Genomic DNA, 24599 nt, shown 5'->3' with positions numbered 1-24599 from the left:
TGATCTTTTACAAAAATCTTCTCCTCTAAAACTACCAGGCCAAATTAAACCAAACTTGGCCACAATCATCATTGATGTCTTTAGTTTAAAAAGGTGTTTTTTTACCTGGCCAACCAACCAAGATGGCCGCCTCGGCTAAAAATAGAACATAGGGCTAAAATGCAGTTTTTGGCTTATAACTCAAAAACCAAAGCATTTAGATCAAATCTGACAAGGGATAAAATTGTTTATCTGGTCAAGATCTATCTGCCCTGAAATTTTAAGATGAATCAGACAACTCGTTGTTAGGTTGCTGCCCCTAAATTGGTAATTTTAAGGAAATTTTGCTGTTTTGGGTTATTATCTTGAATATTATTATAGATAGAGATAAACTGTAAACAGCAATAATGTACAGCAATTCAAGACTAAAAAAATAAGTCAAAATGACCGAAATGGTCAATTGACCCCCTAAGAAGTTATTGTCCTTTATAATCAATTTTTAACAATTTTCATAAAATTTGTAAATTTTTACTAACATTTTCCACTGAAACTACACGGACAAGTTCATTATAGATAGAGATAATTGTAAGCAGCAAGAATGTTCAGTAAAGTAAGATGTACAAACACATCACAATCACCTAAACACAATTTTGTCATGAACTGTCTGCTTCCTTTTATTTGTTTAATTTACATATACCAAGGTGAGCGACACAGGCTCTTTAGAGCCTCTAGTTAGATAATAAGAACATGCTATGAAGATTGCATATCGACAGGAAATTATGGTTCGTTTTTGTGGGTGATAGGTTCCTTTGAACGTAGCATTTATGACTATATGTTCTATCGCAACTCCTCTGAAACTCTGTTGATAATAAGGAAATAATATTTAGATGTGCATATCGACTGCATTAGCAGTTGACTTTTCTATTATTTTGTCCATTTGAACTTAAATATACTTCTATAAACAGTTCGTCAGTACAACTTCTCTGAAACAAAATATCCCGCATCTGTAAAGATTAATATTTTTTGAATTTTGGAGTAATTGTGAGTCTTTGAACTACGGAATATGGTTAGATTTTGTTTTCCCACTGCCAATGTTGGGGTTTTGGGTATGTGTACGTGATCACAAATGTTAATCTCTTCAAATGTATACTACAGCTGAAAGATATAATATATATAACAAGGTAGTGTTTCTCTCTGACTGTTCAAACATGGTAAAATATACCACAGGGACATTCAACCTTAAAAGTGGAAAATAAACTTACAACGCCATGGCTAAAAAAAAAGACCAACAGACAAAATTAGAACACAACACACACCATAGAAAACAACAGACTGAACAACACAAACTCCGCAAACAAATGGGGTAATCGCAGTTGCTCCAGAAGGGTAGGAAGATCCTGGCACCCGTCGTGTTGTTCATGTTAGTAAACACAATCTTTACAAGCCTTAATCGGTAGGTCACATTTTGGAAAAGGGGACAAAATTGTAGTAACAACATCATCTGTGAAAGGGATATAACATAACGATTAACCAAAGGGATGATTCCAACTGAACTAATTTCAGCCCTCTATCAATAAAATCATGATGTTGAACACAAGCCCTGGAGCAACTCGGATATATAAACTACGTATACTACCTGCGCCGCTTTAATGTTGCTACATTGAAATGGAAGGTTTACCATTGTTAAGCTGAAATCATCTCGTTTGTCGTAAAGGGTTGTTTTCACCCTGATTGTCAATTCTATCATGAGATGTTAGTCAAGATATGAGGAAGACTTAACTTTATCTGGTGTATCCCTTTTCTCAGGTTCGATTGGATAGACGTGTTCAACATGGTCATCAAAGTTTTAATAATTTAGTGAGATAGTTTCTTGTGTACAATTTGGAAATTAGTATGACGTTCATTATCACTGAACTAGTATATATTTGTTTAGGGGACAGCTGAAGGACGCCTCCGAGTGAGGGAATTTCTCGTTACACTGAAGACCTGTTGTTGACCTTCTGCTGTTGTGGTTTTTTTTCTATGGTCGGGTTGTTGTCTTGTTGATACATTCCCCATTTCCATTCTCAATTTTATCCTTTATATAAAGTTAAGTTTTTTCTTCCAAAGAAGATCATGTAGGAAATCAGCCTCATAAGAATGACTGAGAAACGAGTCGACAAGAACCGGGACACAGTTTCAAAGAATGATTTGTTCGAACTAGAGTGACTTTTTGCAAAGTAGGAGTTATCCTTCCCTAAAACAAAGATACTATGGAAACTCTGCGTTTTCTCTATTTTCTTCCATGAACAGGGTCCAATGAATAATAACCGTTTTGTTTTGTATTTTTTTTTTTTTTTTTTTGCATTGGTTCCTTACACCTTTGTCTTTTAAATATATAAAATAATTGTTTGTGGTTTCCTTTAAATTTTCTGGAGAATAAAAAAGTGAGTTTGTCTCATTTTATTTCTGATATTTTTTGTTTATAATAATTTAAACTTTTTCATGATTTGTTTTAGCACAATTTATTTGATAACGGCTTTTTTCACTTTGGTTATAATAAAGCATGATAACAAAGTAATAAAAATAGTTACTTCGTCATTTTTCTAAATAAAAGTTTATCGGAAGGTACCAAGACCTTGTTGATAAATATTCCGTACCAACTTCACAAATAATACACGACAGTCTTGAAGTAAACTAACTTCTGGCTTGGCTTTGAAATTGTACATCCAGTTATTGTGCTTTTATAAAACATTTTTGTATTATTTTTTTTGCATTGTTGATATTGTGCTTTGCCTATTGCATTTTTATGTTTCTTCATGCTGTTGTGTGCTTTTTTGTTACATATTTGTTTGTTTTTATGGTGATTAAGAATATAACACAATGCTGAACCCCTATAGTTGACATTTTCATCTATTATGTCTTTGTTTTGTTCACACATCGTTGAATATATAATGGAAGTCGATTCGATTGTCATACAAGAGAGAAGTGTAGCTAGCTTTAAAACCAGGTTTAATCCACCATTTTTTACGTAAGAAAATGCCTGAACCCAGTCAGGAATATGACAGTTGGTATCCTTTCGTTTGATGTGTTTGAGCTTTTGATTTTGCCGTTTGATTAGGGACTTTCTTTTGTGAATTTTCCTCGAAGTTCAGTATTTTGTGATTTTACTTTTTAGATTACTGTATTCTCAAACAAACTACCAGTTTCTACTTTTTATTAGTAATTTGTATCATTTTGTACAGTTGCTATAGTGATTAGTGGTGTCATTTTTTGTTGTATATCTAATTTGCTTTTCATTCATTGTTTTGTACATAAATCAGACCGTTAGTTTTCTCGTCTGAATTGTTTTACATTGGGTCATTTCGGGGCCTTTCATAGCCGACTATATGTGGTTTTTGTTTTGTTCATTGTTAAATTCCGTGCTCCTAAATATAAATTCCCATATCATTTGGTTTCTAGTGAGGAGTTGTCTAGTCTTTTCATACCACAACTTCGCATTTTTGTATTATCTATAGAATAATAAGATAAGTTTGAAGATGTGTTACGAAATGCACAATGTATTTTCAACAATATTTCTTTTCGTTTGCTTCTTTACAATAGCACACATCTGTCAAAATTCACATGCAAACATTAGTCAAATAAAACTGGTAAATAATAATTGCTTGGAACGGACTTTGAATATAAACTCAAACATTATTTACAATAACAGTTTATTATAATCTTTGTAATATTAAATTATCACAGACAAGTTGAAAAGGACGGAACAAGAAAAACAACATATATCAGCATAAAAATATATCTTCACGACCTCGTTCTCGTTGGGTTTATGTCATAATAAAGTTTGAAATTCACATTATATAGATACCCTATTGTAATATTATGAAACCTAGTGTACCATTTCATTACCTTTAAAATTACAAATGATATCATTGGTTATAGATTGAATTACTTTTGATTTCAACGTTAAAAATCAATTACAGTGTTGTGCTTTAGACTATTTTTCTAAAATGATAAAGATAATCTCTGACTTAATGTGCGAAATTGTATTTTGTTTTGTTTCCATGACATTGCCTTGATAGCTTTAATCATTGCACTGCTGGTTTGATATAATTATTCAATATAAAGGTCAAATGATAATAGTGTTTTTTTAGATGCTATAAGAAAACCTTATTTAAAATTCATCAACATATTTTTAAGCTCAAATATATTCAAAATAGGATTTTCTATATTTGAATATATATATTTCAATTATTTCTTCAAGTATCTATATATTAACGCACAATGATAAATTTACATGCATGTTTCGATGCATACATTCAGCATTTTGAAGTATCTTTACTTTGTACTAGCGATTCTTTACATTGACTTTGTATTCTGTTTTAACTTCAACATTTATAGAACAAGCGATTACATGCGAGTATACAAGTTTTTAACCGAATAACTTTTATTAGGAAAAATATATAAAAACGCGAATATTTACAAGTTATATATGTAACAGTTTGAAAGCTAGAGAAATGTTTCATTGATGTGAAATAGACTTGTAAATTCACAAGGGACCAACAAAATAGGATGTACGATTACTGAGGAGAAAATAAATAGTTCCAATATGATTTGAGTAAGAGTATTTGATAGCACTGTGTGGAGTCGTTATAAAAATTACCCTGTATTTGACATAGAAGAAAGAATCGCATTTCGCGCTAACACAAGTAATTCCCTGCACGTAAGCGATCTCTCCTACTTGCGAAACGTTACAATCGTACAGCATCGAAAAATAACGACTGTATATTTGGGTTACTTATGATAACAGTCTCAAGAATCTTAAACAGTTTCAATTAATTGTAATCCAAATAATGATCGTCATCAACCGTGAAATAAAGCATTAGTTTTTTTCAATCACATACTTTTCGAAAATATGTATATTAAGAAGAAATAAAGTGCACATGACCTTAAATGTGCTGAAATAAAGGATCACAAATATTGTGACTCGTGCCTATAAAACACAATACAAAAATATAGAAATTAAAATCTCAGTAAAGTAAATAATACTTAAAAACAATTAAAATATAAATATATGTATGAACAATACTGAAAATAATATAAAAATTAGTCAGCAGTTGTTTTACAATTAAAGGCTTGTTTTTGATACAAATGTATAACATAAAAATAATTCAACAAGTAAAAATTGGACGGTTTTCTTTGTGAATAAGTCATATTTACAGAAAATTCCTGGGTTAGATTCACGTATATCCATCAGCAACCCAAAATCCACAATGTTACCAAATACGTTATATTGCTATGTAGAATAGTCTTAACTGGGTGACAAGTTCTGAGCATGTTGATACCTAATAAGAATCACACAATTAATATAGTGCTTATCAAATAGTTTATTCCGTCTGACTTGTTCTAATGTATATTGGAGAATATCCTATCTTTTTACATGTTGAAACTTAACTTTATCATAAAACAAATGTTCGTGTACATTTCTGTTCACGGTATGATTCAAAGACCTGAGATTTTGGGTCACGTAGGATATGCGTATATATATAAATAGGCATACATAAAAAGTTGTTAATCATACATTTAAATGTAAAATATATAGTGCATTCCATTGATTTATTGTTGGTTGCTCAATGTCCAGTGGCAAATATTTCATGAGATTTATAGGCATTGAGACAAAATCCGTGTAAACCAATGTTGTTATCTGTAGACCCATTAACATTAAAAATTTGTCCACCCCGCCAACTTTTAAAACCTGTCGACCCTGTCAGTGAGTCTACCGCATAATGCCATCAACCTATCGATCTTAAATTAACTATAAAGCGATATGGTCACCAACTCAAAATAGAAAATGTTACTAGTGTATGAATTTCAAATACTTTTACCGGAACTATTTGTCCGTAATAATACATCAGAGAGTTTATAATGGTGAACAACAACTGGGTAAATGTGGAAAAATAGTATTTCCTAATTGGACGGAGACAGCCTCTACAAATACAAATAAAAACATCTTAATTCTCGCTAAATCAAATACCTCAAGCGAGAAAACGTCGATAGACACATTACAAATGTAACAAGAATATTATAAAAATATTTATATATATATATTTGCCTAGTCTTGAAATAAATCTTCACCGGAAAACTTACAATTTATAACATCTTGCAATTGTCATGATACTTTAATTACAAAAATAACTCATATCAATTTAAGTCTGAAGCATTTCTACATCGAAAACGACAATCCTCCCCTTTCTTTAAATTTAGAAGGTACTTTTTACAGCGGTGAAGAAAAATTTCAGAACATTCACAACGTTTCACTCAAACAAGAAAAAACAACTACTTAAGGGGATAGACCTTGGTTCAGGGAGACAACTCTTTAAGTCAGTTATACGTTTGTAAAAGTCAAGTTTCATCAATGCATTTTTTAAGCATTTACCTGAAACAGATTGGAAATAATCTATGTAACTTGAAGCTTAGAACATATTTATGAAAATGGTTGACACAAACGTACTGATGATTTTAAGAGTTATTTCCCTTAATCAAGGTCTACCTCCTTAAAATGACTTGAAGCAGTACGTATACATCAATAAAATGAGTTCCTCGTAATGATGAAAAAGTATTGTCCTTCTCAAGGAAGTCACAAAATGATTTAACTCTCAGATGGTTTGGTTGTGTTTAGATAAATAGTGAGCAATTGCCTTTAACAATCAGACGATTACAAAATAAACACATAAATTGTTAAAAATAATGCACCTAAAATAACGAATGCCAAAAAAAATGATATTTGCTGTCCACCCTCACTAGCCTGAAAATCTTCCAAATCGGGATTTAAATGTATGCAATTATTTCTAAATTTTCTGAATACATTTATATGGAACATGAGTTATAAAAAATAACAAGAATATCAAAACTCAAGAAAAGGAATATATATATCCTCAAGGAAAAAGTATTCAACGTTTTCTGCTTTAATTCAAATATGGTAGACGTACTAGTATTACACGAGAGGCGTACAAACTGCTAAGTGTTAACTATTCAGAAATACGTAAGTATTAATATAACAAGTTTTAGTTAAAAATATGAAAAATACACTATGTATACAAATGCATGATAGGTACACACACACACAAACAGTAACACTAACAAATAAAATATCAACTGGATCACATCAATTTATAACTTGATTTTTGTAAATCCTGGTAAATGCAATGAAAAGAATAATTTTATGATTTGTACAGTCATGTGATTAAACTGATTTCATTCTCGTCGATCACAGTATATCATACTTGTATAGGTATATAACATCGCATCCATATGATGTTAATGTTGTTTACTATTAACAAACCGTGCTACAAAAAAACTTCACTTACGAATATAGTTAGATGCAATCGTTTTGTCAGTATTGCAATTTTCAAAATCATTTTTATCACATCTACAAATGAAAATTTCATAATCGTTTCGCACAAATGTTTCTGTTCAATTAAATGTAAATATAAATCTTTGTTTGTATAAAGAAGGATATGCTATTCTTTTGGAATCTAATTCTACTATCAGAAATGTCATCGTGTGATTTTTCCCTACGTTCAAATCATTTACTCAATGAGCGAAAACAGTGAAGCTCATATAAATGAGTGAGTTATCAGTCGTCTTTGTCGAGTATGCCAAGTTTCTGACCAACCCACTTGCACTTGGCTATAATTTCGTCTTGCATGAGTGAGAAACACATAGACAAAATAGCCATTCCAAATAAGACATATATTGCACCAAGAATCATTTGCGCCGTTGCTGTTGGGTTATCGAAATCTGTTCCTGGAACTACGTCTCCAAACCCTATGGTACTGAGAGTAATGAAACAGAAATATGCCGATTGTAGGTTATCCCAATTTTCCCATAATCCAAACAGCAATGCTCCTCCAAAAATGTACCCTGCAATAACAATCATTGTGACGGTCAACGGTACTGTTATCTTCTTGTCATCAAACTCGTCGTCGTCGTCATCATCATCGCTATCATCGTCGCATACTATTGGTTCACTTCTTACTTGTTGAGATCTATTCGCAAGCTCGTGTTGTGTCTTGAATGATTTTATATCCAGTGGGACAATCTTTACTGGTTTAGGTTGATCTCCACCAAGTCCTCCAGTTTTTACGCCTTCCGCAGTCTTGGAAGGCAGACGCGAAAACTCAGTTTTATTATAGTCAGTCTGCATTGGCGCTGACGCTGATATTATCTTAGATTTATCACTGTTCCACGCTCCTTCTGGTTCCTTTGCAACAGGTTTGATTGTAACAACCTTTGTTGTTTCCTTTTGTCTACACCAGCCACAACAACAGATCTTGGCGTAAATAAATCGAAAAATGTCAGCTAGAACATCGCCAATATTGGCCAGACATAGCAACATCAGAGGGATCCCCAAAACAGCATAAGCAATACATACCAATCGTCCCCAGAATGTTTTAGGTGCTATATGACCATACCCTATAGATAGAAAAAACAAATAATGTTTAATGTAGGATTCAATATAAAAATGTAGGTTATGTCTGTTTGTCTAAAGACAAATATTTATTTCCCAGATTTTGTTAACCTTACATCGATAAAAATATATTTTTCATTATTATACTATATAATGCATTGAAATGTTTTATGTATAAAAATGATTGTTAATTTTTAGTTGTTTTGGTTAGGAAACTTGTCGTAAGCTGAAGTCCGAAGTTTTGGAAAAACGAGCCCTGGATGATTACCGTTTAATTACACATTCATGACAGCCCTATTTAATGTACATGTAGGTGATTATTTGGCCTTTCGTCTCAACATTTTAGCTAGAACAAACTATTTTCTATTAGATGCTGTGCTATTCCGCATGAAATTGAAAGAAAGTCAATTAAACATTTGAAAAATATTGTATTGAAGAATCTGTTTTTCATTCATTGTTAGAATTAGAATGCCAGACAAATAAGATACCTATGCAAAATCCACAAACAATGTTGATCAGTAATATTTCACAATAGTTTGTTCGTTACAATTGTTTAACAGATGGTAAAGTTTGTCATACTTTTGAACTGATTTAAAACTTAATTTATGAATTGACCGACAGCATTTTATAAAATCCCTAGATACATAACATACTTTTGTCTCTAAGCAGGTGATAATGTCAAAATCCTATAATTATACTGATAAAGTATATGTACGAAAATGTACCGGATATCAACTTGATCTTAAAAATGCGGTTAAGGATATATTTATGTACATTTATAATCAATTCCAATACACTAATATAACCTAGATGTGTAATTGATAGATGCAGGAGAAACTGTCTTTTTATTAAAATTTCATGATGTGTTTATTTGGAATTGCTTGGGATTTGATTTCCGTCTGTTTGCATAAAACGATTATTACATCTATGAGTATAGGTTCTAGACCCCAGAAAAACAAACAAATTTAACATTGAAGAGAACAAAAACAAAAGGACAAAAAAAAAAAAATCCGAAGGCAAAATCGATCAGGGTTGTTACTTGAACTTAATTACACAATTGTATTCACAGGACATTTATGATAGACAAAATGATCCATTAAAGCAATGTCTTTACTGATGCAGTAGCTATTGGGCATCTGGTTCCCTCGGGAATTAACGCCACCTGCAACAATACCAACCCATTAGTGGCAGACAACATTATATATTATTATGTCACAACTCATACTTCCCGAATAACCTTCAGCAGTTACACACGAAACCAAATAAGCATGGGCTTACGTGCAATGAATGATAATAAAGTAGTTTGGTATAATGATTATAATATTACTGAAATTAATGATTAATTGTTTAGAATTAATAAAATTTTGGTCACTTTCGGTTAACAGTTGCTTACGTCATTGTGTTTTAATTGAAATTCAATACCAGTCCTACCACATCGCCTTGATAATCATATTTTAAAGTAAGAACATCCATCCCAAAGTAGTTTTTACATATACAATAAACGTAGTGTACTTCAGGGTTAAAGGTCATTAGATACGAGATATAAACAAAATTTAAATATTGATTTTGGTTTTGTTTAAATAAATCACTAACGAAAGTGAATTATTGAAATAATAATCCGCTTTTGGCAGGTAGAACAGTTCATTTTTTTCAAAATAGGCTAGGAAATAGCGCTGATTAATTTTTCACTTGCAAGTAAATAAGCCGACTTCATTAAATCCGTTTTTATGCGACCTTTGATTTAACCTATTAGCTAGAGATTGGTTACGCGTGTATTAGTCGTGTACATTCATTAAAAAAAAAAGAAAGTCAACATTGAATTGAAACAAATGTAAACCATTTCGTTGACAGATTCAATCCACCAAAAATCATTTGTACACGGTTATAACATGATTGATTTATTGTTCAACCTGTAACATGAAATCAAACAGACCTAGAGAAGTGTAATTGCACGAGGTTGCTATCTATTTATATTCATGTTTATGTTGATATCGAGTTGTGATCGAGGTCATCTCGATGACTAACTAGATGGCGTCTAGACTAGAATACACATGAAATGCTAATATATGTAATCAAGTCTATGAATTATGAAATATTTATTTATTTCAGACTTATTGTAGTTTGGATATATGTTTTGGTATAATTCTATATATCCAATATGAAAATCTGAGTCAAATGGGTGAATATGAATTTGACAGCTTATGTCCCTTTAATACAGTCCACGAAAGGAAGTTAGGTAAATCCAAACTCAAAATGGTGAACAAATGAAGGTCATGCTACTTGATTTTTGGTACCATGTCAACGATTATTCTATAAAAAAAAATATCAATAAATATAAATATATAATTGAATTCACGGTTCTGTAAATTTGGGGATCACTCCTATTTGACGATAAAATATTTATTAAAAATATCATACAAATTTAACTTATATATTATGTGTCATTGTACTGGTTACAAAATAATATTTGTTTCTAACAATTAAGCACTGAAGCACAATACTAATATCACAACTGGATCATATATCATATTTAATAGGAATAATCGATATTTGTTTGAATTCCAAACAAAATAATTCATACATTCAATCAACTGAAAACTTTTTTAATTGTTATAAAATGTATGATGACGTCATTGAAATAATAATACTCGCATCATCAAATATTTAAAATGTCTTAAACCCTACTTTTAAAATCAATATTTGTTTATCAAAGTATATTCCATTAGTTTCATAGAATTCAATAGAAATTTTAGAACATATCGCGTATTGATTGGAAAACAAGTAATTAAAATGACAACCAGGTGGAAATGAAAGGTGAAAAACAAATAAAATACATCGACCACAAATTCGTTTATGCTATCAATGATTTTTTTTAATTCTACCAAGAAATATTCAATAACAAATCCTAATCATTCTTGTCGTATATGTCACAAAGATCAATATGGCGTTTCATCATTACGAAACATTCAAAATAATTGATGTACATGCATGATAAGTAATATTCAGTCAGTTTTATAGTTTTGATAGCTTCTTGTCGGACAGGACACATAGCACGAGACTGCGAGTGTTTCGATATAATAAAGCTAATAGTTGTTCAATAATACAAGGCTGAGTTGGATTCCAAATAACAAGACTCAGTTTAAAGTTTATTTTATAACAATCGAATTCTCACTCTTATGATTTGCTATTTGTATTCTATTTCCCGCATTAAAACATATTCTCATACAATAATGAACAAAGAGTAATATGAATATTAAAGAGATATAATTGACCTTTTGAAAGATAAATGATGACCTTCATGGGTCACAACTCAAATATTGCTGTTCTGAAACCCCAACTATCTTGTTTTAACTTTTTTTTTAATATGAACGACAGTCTACGCATAATGAGTGTTTATGCTGTTCTCTGTCCTTTCTCATTGAACAACTCGCAGTCTACGCATAAGGAGTGTTTATGTTGTTCTCTGCCCTTTCTCATTGAACAACTCGCAGTCTACGCATAAGGAGTGTTTATGTTGTTATCTGCCCTTTCTCATTGAACAACTCGCAGTCTCAAACGATGGAAAGAAACAACACACATCTACGCCAAGCTCTTGTAGACAGATAAATAAATTCAAAAAAATATGATCAACAGACATAAAATTGAATCCGAATTTCAAATCAGATTATTAAAAATACGTAATATTAAGAAAACAATCGATCTGTGTGGCTTTCTTGCACTGTGAACATTATTACGAAAACACCTTTTTATTGAATTAGTTTAAGATTACTTTGTGTGTGAATTGGAAACGTGCTTGTTTAAGAATAGCTTGACCTTTATCGTCATTCGCTTAGAAATAATATGCCTCCCTTTAAACAGTAAGAGTAAACAACCCAAGTTGTAGTTGGCAAAACCTTTCGGAATTTTAATTCCTCCATACTCTTAAACTTCGTACGTTTTTTGGCATTTTCAAATTTTTTTTTGTTTGATCATCTCTGATGAGTCTTCTTCAGTCAAAACGCGCGACTGGCGCACAAACATATCTCTGATGAGTTTTGTATTTATTTTTGACACAATATGATAGTAATGTTTTTCATCCACTTTCATGAGTGATATGATGGTTTTTACGGCAATGCAACAGCATTCGAACAACGGAATTAAATAGAAGAGATATTCGTGCATGAACTACAAAATATTGAAATATTATCTTGATCTACGGCTACAACGTAATGCTAATTGTATTTAACCAGCATTGTTTCAACAGTTAAAATTTCAGCAATGCCGGCCTTAAACTTTTATTCTATTTTAAATCTTGACAGTTACTTTTTGTCAAGTTTCACTTTTCAGCTATTGTCAGGTAAAATAATAAAAAGATTAAATGAAGGACTGGATTTTTTTTGTCTATGAAAACATGAATTCTGACATATTATTTTACAAATTAAAGAACTCAACCGATTCCATCATAGTAATAACGGACATGCATCTTAGTTTTTCTTTCACTTCACTACCGACCCTGAGATCTTACAACCCCTTGCAAAATCCAGTTAAGATTAAAAAAAAAAAAAAAAAAGTAAGAAATGTGGCATGGTATGATTGCCAATAAGACAGCAACTCTTCACAAGAGACTAAAATGACACAGACATTTTAAATAACTATAATAGGTTGCCATAGGGTCTTCAACAATGAGCAAAGCATATCCAGCATAGTCAGCTATAAAAGGCCCCGAAACGACAATATAAAAACAATTCAAACGAGAAAACTAACGGCCTAATTTATTTAAAAAAATTAACGATAAAACAAATATGTAACAAATAAACAAAACACAAAAGGGTCTCATTTCAGTTACAAAAACAGTATATATATGAACGTCAAAGTTTGATTTTTTTAAAGTCCTATAGAGAAGTATGTATATTATTGGAAGTTTACATCGATTTTTTTAAATATGCACCTTTTGTTGGCACCGACTTATCTGTATATAGGACTTAAGAAGTTGCTTTGTTGTATCTTTGCAGTTAAATAAAATGCATAGGGCAAATGGGGCCAAACAATAAGCATCTAATAATATCTGCTGACATTATTTCAAAATACTTTTGGCGTTATGAGTCTCCCATTTTGAGGGTTCTAGTTAAAGCTTAATGTCAAATAAAAACTTACTTTTATAGATAACGCAAGTTATTTTAAAGAGTATTAATCTCGTTTCTATGTAAGTCACAAATGTTGGCCAAATCAATTCATTAACAACAAAAGGCTAAGCTCTCTTATTAACTTGTTAATGTACTATGTACTTAAAATGAAATAATGCAGAGACTATAGAACAAATAGGCCACGTATGCACCAGTTATTAATCATCTTTATTCAGATGGAAAAACTGGAAAACTTAAAGAAGAAGAGAAGAATTCGAACTTGACCTTTAAAGTTCAATTTATACATGTCATTAAACACAAGTCGTTAATCATCTCCCATCTTTTCTTTTACGATACAAAACATTCCGGAAATATTAAACTGTTAAATACTGATTGATTATGCAGCGTTGCAGCGGGAAAGGTTGTCTGAATTAATGTTTGTTAAAAATCGTAGTCATTTTATTTAAATGTTACTTAGTTGTCAAACGTTTATTAACATTTCTCGTGGCCTCATTGCGTGTACAACGCAATAACAAATTGACATATTATATTTTTAATCATCATGTAAAATTGCAGATTTTGATTGGTTCTATTGCGTTGAGATAGTTTACTTTTTCCCATGTCAAATAACGAACTCACAAGTCGAAACAAACTGAGAGAACATGTTGTGTTCATTAGTTGTAAATGACTTTGAACAGGCTTTCCTGAACTGCGAGTACTATTTTATCGGTATTGTGTTATGTCAGATGCGTGTGTGCCTCGTAACGATCTTGTGAGTTAAGTCAATTGGAACTGATTTTTAAGTTTGTTCTCATGCTGTGCTGTGACATTGTCCCAACAAACATGTGTAACATCATATTCTGTATGTGTCAGTCAGTCCCAAGTCAGGAGACTGAAGTAAAGAAGTTGGCGGGGTTCGTTTCTGTGATATGGTTTTTTTTTGTAAATTGTGTTGTTAGAGAATAATTGGTCATTAGCTTTCTCGTATGAATTGTTTAACTTTTTTCACATGTCGAAGCCTTTTATAGCCAACAATACGATATAAGTTTTTCTCGTTGTTGAAGACTATAGATGGCTTATAATTGATTAAATCCGGACTTTTCATAAACAGTTGTCTCATTGGCAATCATACCACATATCCTTATTTTTATATTGGCAATGACATTGCAAAAAACGAAAAAACATTAGTAGACAAACAATAGTATTCAAAACCTAATATAAAAAAACTAATGGCTGATGAAAATCGGATGTGATCACAAGTCTGCAGATTCTGTACCACATTGGACATGAGTTGAATAGAAAAAAAGCATAAATAAAGCAAAAGCAAATGACGAAAACCTTTATGCAGATAGGAGATCATAACACACTATTTTTTTTGCTACGATACATCAAGAAAATCGAGCTTTAGGATTCCCATGTTGAAATGAGCATAGAACATGACATATTTTGATAGAAAAGTTCGAGGCAGACACTTCCGTCATTTGATTTGATTGGACAAAAGAGTAAAAAAAACCCTACCGTTTCAAGATTTAAGGGGGCACAAGCTACGAGATACTTAAAATATTTCAACTATGAGTATATTTTCATTCATGCATAAATGAAAGTGAAATATTGAAATACTAATTGGCTTTTAATAGCCAGTATGGTTCAATTTTGTCAAAATAAGTTTAGAAACATCGATGATAACTATTCACTTGCAAGTGAATAATTCGTCCTCATTGAATTCGTTTCCATGTGAACTTTAATTTAAATCCTTAGCTAGAGATGGATTACACATGATTTATTCGTGTTTGATTATCAAAAGAAAAGAATTGAAAGTGAAGCAAAGGTAAATCATTTGATTGACTGATTCGATCCACTAAACAAGTCATTCTTATACAGATACATTCGAAAAATAACTTATTTTAACCTAAAACACGAAATCAAACAGACATAGAAAAATCCAAGTGCACGAGGTCCATATCTATTTATATTTATGTTTGTGTTTATATCGTGTTATGTGGCGGTCGTTCGTTTTCGGGGTCTTCTCGATAGTAAATTAAATGGCTTCTAGACTAAAAAAAACACGAAATTCTGATAAATATTATTTTGTATATGCCTTACTAACTGTTAAAGAGAATTTTAGTAACATCGGTGAATACGATTTTGGCAGGAAGTGTCCTTTTTAGGGTCTACCGATACAAGCAGTCTATAACTTTTAGAATGTTTGTTTTTAATATTTAATTTCTAGAGAGCTATATCACATGTTCATTTTGAGCGTCGTTGTCGCACTTACGATTTTTTTAATAAGAAAATATGACTTTGCTAACAGCGTCATATTAGAATCTTAATATGTGTATTAGGTTTTACAAAAACTCATCAGAGATACATGGCATATTTGTACACATAGGCGTTCGAATTCTTAAAATGTCACACTAATTCAATTACACACTTTAAGTTGAAGATCAGATACCTTCATTTCATCTGGTTTTGATTTGATGTCTCACTTCAGTTGCCTTTAGGGATTTTTGATTGCATACATGTAGCTAACTTTTTCTTACACATTTTCAAAAGTTATCAATGATAAGTGTTTATCTCTATTTAAACATTAATTTCCACTTTTAAATTAGGTTCATAGAATTCTTAGAACTGCAACATGGAATGACAAACATTGTATACGCTTTTCTTGTAAGACAATAATTTTCTTCATTTACTTAAATTTGTTTTTCTTTATAAAAAAAAAATGGTTTGTATTATTTACAAAATATTCAGTATTTTCCTATGTATTCCCTTATTTCGCATTTAAAGTACTATGAAGCAATTTTGTTCAAGTCTATTGAACCACTTACCGATTGTTGATATCACAGTAACCGAGAAGAATAAGGCCCCAGACCAGCTCCACTTATATTTAGGACCATCTTCTTCGCCGTAAGCGGTACAGTTGGTTCCGTCATACCCAATGGCGATGCTGTTGTCACGGAATGTGGCCAGTATGCTCTGAAGCTGAATAACCAACACGTCTGTCTGACCGCTACCTTCTTGTTCTTTAATTACTTTAATTGTATTATTTAATGTCCTCTCCTCCATGTCCAGGTATTCATCACGTGAGTCATAGCAAATTTGTTCTTCGTTGTTTTTCTCTAAATGTTCAAAGATAAAGCCACCAGCAACACAATATAAAACTACCATAAAACAAAGTCCTACATGGGAGAATAAAAATTTCATAAATTTTCGGCAGCAGCCATCTTTTTGTTTCAATCCCATTTTGATCAACTTGAATTGTTTAACTATTCACTCTATCTTTTAGCTATTGAACACTTTGTTTGACACCAAATATAACTTTCCGTTTAAGGCTTACATAGTGTTTTATTAATTCTTTTTTCAAAGTTGAAATATGTCCGACTGTGCGACCTAAAACGAAATAAATTATAGGAAAATTGATCAATGAACGTTTGCTATCATCTTTTACTTACAAACATTAATTATTCAGGACTATATTGATTCTAACATTAAAATCCATTGTCGCAGCAAGACGAACAATAATAATATAAATAAAATTCTGCCAATGTCGCCTGAAATTCTATTCACCTGTGCAATCGATAGACTTTGGTGCCATGGTAATGAAGCTTTTCTAAAGTAAAACATCTATAGCTTCATCGACTCAAACTAATTGCGTTTCTCAACTTTAATATTTAAATGACACTTTTGATCAAATTCCATTTTAAAACCATATCCATCCAGTTTTAGTTTAAACAATCGCTATATCGATTTTAAAAAGCTCCTAAGCACTTGCTGAACATTACTCTGATGGTCTTATCCCTTTTGTTGAGTGCTTATAATGGCCAGTCACGAGAAAAACAAATTTAAAAACAGTTAAAACAACGTGCGTGGACTACGCAGCTTTTAGCTATAGGTATAACTAGATTCTACACACTATTTTGCTTTGATAACTATCTAATATCTGTTACCGGACATGATTTTAATTAATAAGGAAATCGACATAGAGGAAAGGGTCATATGTTATATACCTTTTGGAAAAGTAGCATTACATAACTAGAAATGCTAATCCAGACACGATAACAATTATCGACAGAAATAAAAGAACTATTCTAAGAAAACGTAAAACTGTTTTTATGTTTAAAAAGTAGGCGTGCGTGTTTACTTCTTTTTTTCACGACGCTCCTCTGAAGCACTTTATTAGTTTGTGTAATACTGATTTAGTAAGACTCTTTATAGAAAACCTGATTGGTGTTTGGTGTCCATGATTTATAGATGCAAGTTTATATAAAAATTAGACGGTATATAGTAGAAAGATGTTATATATATATATTTTTTTGAAGAAAACAAAAACGGCTCAGAATGTTTACTTTTTACTTCTTTGCAGTGTCGAGTCGACTATATGTCTGGTACAGATCGAATAAAGTTGGGGTTGATATAAATAAGACAATACCAAACAGAACTGATTATGGAATAAAAATGGTGTTTAAAGATAACGTTTCTTGTACAGATTAAAAAAAAAAGTTTATAGTTTTTTGCAGATTTTTAATTATCAGCTATCAGCTACTGATGCTTTAAAATAATCACTTCCGGTGACAACAGATAGATAACTTCACCCTTATACGGTTTGTTTAATTTACGCAAAATCATTTCCAATTGACCTTGGCAAGATCATATATTGTCCAGCTAAATGAAGTAGACATTAATGTTTTATCGTCTACCAGTATTATCAAACTATTATAACAAAGATCAAAATCTTGAACATGCAATTGACCTTTGACTTTAAGATGTCCTTTAAGAATAAAGGTCATGAATATCAAACGAAATACCCCAGATCTATAGCATGAATATCAAACGAAATACCCCAGATCTATAGCATGAATATCAAACGAAATACCCCAGATCTATAGCATGAATATCAAACGAAATACCCCAGATCTATAGCATGAATAGTTAAGAGGTCATGAATATCAAACGAAATACCCCAGATCTATAGCATGAATAGTTAAGAGGTCATGAATATCAAACGAAATACCCCAGATCTATAGCATGAATATCAAACGAAATACCCCAGATCTATAGCATGAATATCAAACGAAATACCCCAGATCTATAGCATGAATAGTTAAGAGGTCATGAATATCAAACGAAATACCCCAGATCTATAGCATGAATAGTTAAGAGGTCATGAATATCAAACGAAATACCCCAGATCTATAGCATGAATATCAAACGAAGTACCCCAGATCTATAGCATGAATATCAAACGAAATACCCCAGATCTATAGCATGAATATCAAACGTAATACCCCAGATCTATAGCATGAATAGTTAAGAGGTCATGAATATCAAACGAAATACCCCAGATCCATAGCATGAATATCAAACGAAATACCCCAGATCTATAGCATGAATATCAAACGAAATACCCCAGATCTATAGCATGAATATCAAACGAAATACCCCAGATCTATAGCATGAATAGTTAAGAGGTCATGAATATCAAACGAAATACCCCAGATCTATAGCATGAATAGTTAAGAGGTCATGAATATCAAACGAAATACCCCAGATCTATAGCATGAATAGTTAAGAGGTCATGAATTTCAAACGAAATACCCCAGATCTATAGTATGAATAGTTAAGAGGTTATGAATATCAAACGAAATACCCCAGATCTATAGTATGAATAGTTAAGAGGTCATGAATATCAAACGAAATACCCCAGATCTATAGTATGAATAGTTAAGAGGTCATGAATATCAAACGAAATACCCCAGATCTATAGCATGAATAGTTAAGAGGTCATGAATATCAAACGAAATACCCCAGATCTATAGTATGAATAGTTAAGAGGTCATGAATATCAAACGAAATACCCCAGATCTATAGTATGAATAGTTAAGAGGTCGTGAATATCAAACGAAATACCCCAGATCTATAGCATGAATAGTTAAGAGGTCATGAATATCAAACGAAATACCCCAGATCTATAGCATGAATAGTTAAGAGGTCATGAATATCAAACGAAATACCCCAGATCTATAGCATGAATATCAAACGAAATACCCCAGATCTATAGCATGAATATCAAACGAAATACCCCAGATCTATAGCATGAATATCAAACGAAATACCCCAGATCTATAGCATGAATAGTTAAGAGGTCATGAATATCAAACGAAATACCCCAGATCTATAGCATGAATATCAAACGAAATACCCCAGATCTATAGCATGAATATCAAACGAAATACCCCAGATCTATAGCATGAATATCAAACGAAATACCCCAGATCTATAGCATGAATAGTTAAGAGGTCGTGAATATCAAACGAAATACCCCAGATCTATAGCATGAATGGTTAAGAGGTTAACCTACCAAACACGTTGATTAAGGAGAAAACACATTAGAAAAGTCAACAGAGCTCTAGGTTATCCACGAGTTACACCAATATACCATTCATACCAAATACAAACAGGGAAACAACTCATTTTTAAATGTAAATCGAACAAATCATCCTGAGGAAGAAACAAACAGTTATAAAAGACCATAATTCCAATCAGTTGTGCCAAATACGTTTAAGGTCATCTATGCCTGGGATAGGAAAACACTTAGAATTTCAAATGATTTATACTTTTGCAGACAGTTAATTCATAAAAATGACGTCATAATTACTGGATATTCATGTCACCACCGAAGTGCTGACTACTGATAAGTGGAGAAACATTCAAACTAAAGCTTTAAAAACATGAATCAACAAAAGACTATAATAATAAGTGAAATGCCTGCTCCAGATTTTAAATAACGAGATTGGAAGAGTATTTCTTCATTATATGAATGTTTACCAAGGGTACGAGGCTTTAGTAACTATTCAACAACTATGTCAACATCGAAGTGCTGACTACCTGGCTGGTGTTTCCCTCGGAGACGAACGTCCACCAGTAGTGGCATCAACCCATTGGTGTAAATTGTTATCAAAGATACCAGGCTAATAATTTGACACGCCAGACGCGTGTTTCGTTTACATAAGCCTCATCGGTGACGCTCAAATCATAACAGCCAGAAAGCCAAACGAGTATAAAGTTGAAGAGCATTGCGGACCAAAATTCCAATAAGTTGTGCCAAATAAAACACCGAAGTTCTGACTAGTGGGCTGGTGAAACCCTCGGGGACGACACGTCCACCAGTAGCGGCATCTACCCCGTGGTGTATATAGTTATCAAAGGTACCAGGCTTATAATTTGGTACGCTAGACGCGCGTTTCGTCTACAAAGACGTATCAGTGAAGATAAGATCAAAATCGTTATAAAGCCAAACAAGTATAAAGTTGACCATTGAGTACCACAATTCACAAAAATCATCCACAACACCTCCCTTTAGGGGTATAGTATCATGCAATCATACATTAAACGAGAACATAACTCGTATCATGCCGTCAATCGTTTTACAATAAATGTGTTTTCGATGAAAAGACCATACGAGTGAATCCATATGAATTCCAAAACATGCCATATTGAATGAATTGATAACAGTATCGTAAATTAATGCCTTGTGAATAAATCTGTTTAAATGTTTGGTCAGCTTTTTACGTAAATGACGACTTTGTCCTTTTTGGTTTAAAACTATTTTGAACTGAGCTTCACTGTGAAGACGAAATGCGCGTCTGCGTATTAAATTATAAGCCTCTGCTACTTTTGAAAACTATTACCATTGTAATGCTTATAATCGATTTGTAGGCTATAAAACACGTAAATACAAAATTTAATCCTGGTATCTATGATGAGTTTATTCACTTGTAATAAGGAAAAAAATGCCAATCATGATCATGATGATGTTTACATCTAGTTTTTTTCTCGCTTTTATACTCATTTCAATTACACTTAGCAAAAGTTGGTTCATTATAGCTTAGGATTCTCATTATTGGACATTATATATGATAATGCATAGACTTTTTACAAGTAGTAGTCTGAATGTCGGCTTGACAACCACTCTTTTCAAATCCTTGATCCGCATTTGCTAAGTACGTGTCTACGTGGACAACATGAAACAACAACCTTTAACTTATAAGCTAATAAAACTTATGATTTGTTTAAAAACAGTAAATGAACTAGGATTAGAACTGTACATTACGTTTTACAAAGGCTTTGACGTTTTGACATAACTGAATGATGTAAAACGTTGATAATTTTCTTCGCATCATAAAAAGCCATGGTTTTAAATTACATACAATTAAAGGTTTCCTCTACATGACAGGTAGGATGGAAATATAATTGAATTAAGACTAGTTGTTTAGTTGAAGCATTCAAGTTAATTATTCAATATGAAAATGTTGAAATCAATACAACTCTATGGAAAGTTAATCTATTTTAGATTGATTGCTTTTTGGTGTAGAAAGCAACATTCCAGGTGAAAAATATTTTTAATACTGTATTGCATTAAAGCATGTTTTACGAATTTTAGCTTTTCTAGCGTAAACAAAGTAAAATCAGTGAATTGGCACTTGACAGATCTTGGATATTGAGTTTATCCCCTTATTGTTTGAAATACATTGAAAAAATATTTATAAAAATGTTTTCTCCACATATTTATAATATGGAGTTATAATTGTTCATTATTTGTCCGACAGGAAACATTAGTATCAATAGATGTTATATGATGGAAATATTCATATTTGATTGGGTTTTGTTATCTATTCGCATGGAAAACTAATGACCAGAAAACTTGAATCCCGCCAAAATCCGGAATGAAAACGTAAATGTGTAAAAGAAAGATATGAAATGATTTCATGAGATTACTATCCGATATAGACCAAATAAAGACGATTACATTAATTATGGATCACTCTCTTGTCATCTACAATAAGCAAAACCGTGTAAAAAGCTATAAAAGCCTATGAAATGCACAGATGTAAAATTATAATGGCCTGATTCATGTACAAGATAATTACCGAAAAGGAAATATGATAGGCTGCGACCAACAGTAACCACTGAATTACAGTCTCCTGTCCTTACTTGGGACCTTTGTAATGACATTTGTAAAGTATTCTTTGGTGGTATTGTTCATACGGAAATAACAGTCCAGCATAATTAATAATAGTCGATATTAAACCCTAGTAATTGGTTTGATTTATGACTTTGTTGGTCTATTTATTTAATTGGTTTAATAAAGGACTTGTTTGGGCTATATTTTTATCCGTTTTGTCAATTCGACTCCATGTTTCATTTAACTTGGTGTAAAATAACAAAACTACCAAACACTAATTATCTGAAAAAAATGGAACATCTCTAATATTATCACATAGCAAAATCAAAAGCTCAAATGGACGCATTGCATATGTTACATATGCGTCATAGGGTTATATTTCATTTGCGTCCCAAAAACGACATTCTTTAGTTTAAAACCGAGAGCCACTTATTACAAATTAAATAATGTTTAAATGTTCGGCGCGTAAAGATGTCCCTTTCAACTGATTTTTTATAGTTCGTTCTTATGTTGTACTGTTATACCACTGTCCCAGGTTAGGGGGAGGGTTGGGATCCCGCTAACATATCTAACCCCGCCACATTATTTATGTATGTGCCTGTCCCAAGTCAGGAGCCTGTAATTCAGTTGTTGTCGTTTGTTTATGTGTTACATATTTGTTTTTCGTTCATTTTTTTACATAAATAATGCCGTTAGTTTTCTCGTTTGAATTGTTTTACATTGTCTTATCGGAGCCTTTCTTTGCTGACTATGCGATATGGGCTTTGCTCATTGTTGAAGGCCATACGGTAACCTATAGTTGTTAATGTTTGTGTCATTTTGGTCTTTTGTGGATAGTTGTTTCATTGGCAATCATACCACATTTTCTTTTTTATATTGTCAATTAAAATTTGGATTATTTTCATATATTTTTTTGTTGAGGCCGTTTATATCCGACTATACTAAACTTTCCTTAAATTTTCACACATCACTAATTCAACCCATATAAACGTAAGCTTTATACATCAATGACCTCAACTAACCTATAAGCCCCGCCTTCTTACCGGAACAACTGTATTTCATCAACAACGTCACGTCACAACCATGACAACGTGAAGTGACAATGGTCAAACTTTTATGAATTTAAACTTGTTATGTCTTCAAATTGGTAATTTATATAACATGTTTATTAAATGTTATCAATCCAGTTCATTTTCCCTTTCTATTTCCTTAATGTCAATGTTTTACCGCCTTAACTACGCTCATAGGGAAATACCCCAAAATGGTATCCCATGGGGAAAATTCTAAACACTTTTTTTTTAATAATATTTGTTACATATTTTTTTTTTTTTTTTTTTATCGATTTCAGTATAAAGACAATATATGTATAGTGTCTAAATATGCAGTTATTCTTCCAGAGTATTCTGACTAATATTTTTTTTTATATAAAGTTTACCATTTTAGTGGTCCAATCAGTTGTACATATATTGAAAGAAGAAAAACATGTGGGAAAAGCTTATTATTGAAATTTAAACTAGTAATTAGGCCAAAATTAAAAGTAGGGCAGAAATTATCTTTTGGTATTTTAAAATTCAACAATCAAACCCTACCATTGAAATGATGCAAATTATTTTAACTCAATTTGACTGTAACAAAAAAGTGCATATCTGACATACCCAATATTAAATCTTGGTATCGATTGATAAGATATGCCATTTCTTGACCCGATGAGGTTTATGTAGAAGAATAAAAGCAACAAAAGTATACCGCTGTACAAAAGTCATAAATCGATTGAGAGAATACAAATGAAAACCCAGGGAAACACATCAATTATGAGAGGATAACACAAAAAAAACAGCAACGCTAAAGTGCAACAAAAAATAAACGACAATCGACACACATAGAAACGAACTATTAGATAACAACTGCCAATTCCTTAACTTGGTACAGGACATTTTAAGAAAAAGATGGTGGGTCGAACCTGGTTTTGTGGCTAGCCAAACCTCGCGTTTTTATGGCAATGTTAAATATACCAGAAACGTGTCTCTGAAATAATCAATTATAAGCCTGGTATCCTTGATAAGATTAAATATGTCTTGTCCCGTTGAAGTTATATGTAGAAGAAACG

At 31.9% G+C, this 24599-nt stretch overlaps 1 protein-coding gene across 2 annotated transcripts in view; it reads right to left on the bottom strand.

The window, feature by feature from the left end:
- Window positions 1-3654: 3654 nt before the first annotated feature.
- Window positions 3655-24599, bottom strand: part of LOC134714936 (TWiK family of potassium channels protein 7-like) — a 39359-nt gene continuing 18414 nt past the window's right edge. For both annotated transcript variants that reach the window (XM_063576659.1, XM_063576658.1), the window contains 2 exons: window positions 16359-16920; window positions 3655-8433 (listed from right to left, as the gene is read on the bottom strand). In XM_063576659.1, the coding sequence (XP_063432729.1) occupies window positions 7595-8433; window positions 16359-16773 (1254 nt within the window). In that variant the 5' untranslated portion in view covers window positions 16774-16920 and the 3' untranslated portion in view covers window positions 3655-7594. The remainder of the gene's footprint in view (window positions 8434-16358; window positions 16921-24599) is intronic.

This window comes from Mytilus trossulus, chromosome 4 (assembly GCF_036588685.1).
Source record: "Mytilus trossulus isolate FHL-02 chromosome 4, PNRI_Mtr1.1.1.hap1, whole genome shotgun sequence".
Lineage (NCBI taxonomy): Eukaryota > Metazoa > Mollusca > Bivalvia > Mytilida > Mytilidae > Mytilus > Mytilus trossulus.
The sequence above is the reverse complement of the archived record's forward strand: the minus strand, read 5'-3'. Positions and strand labels throughout refer to the sequence as shown.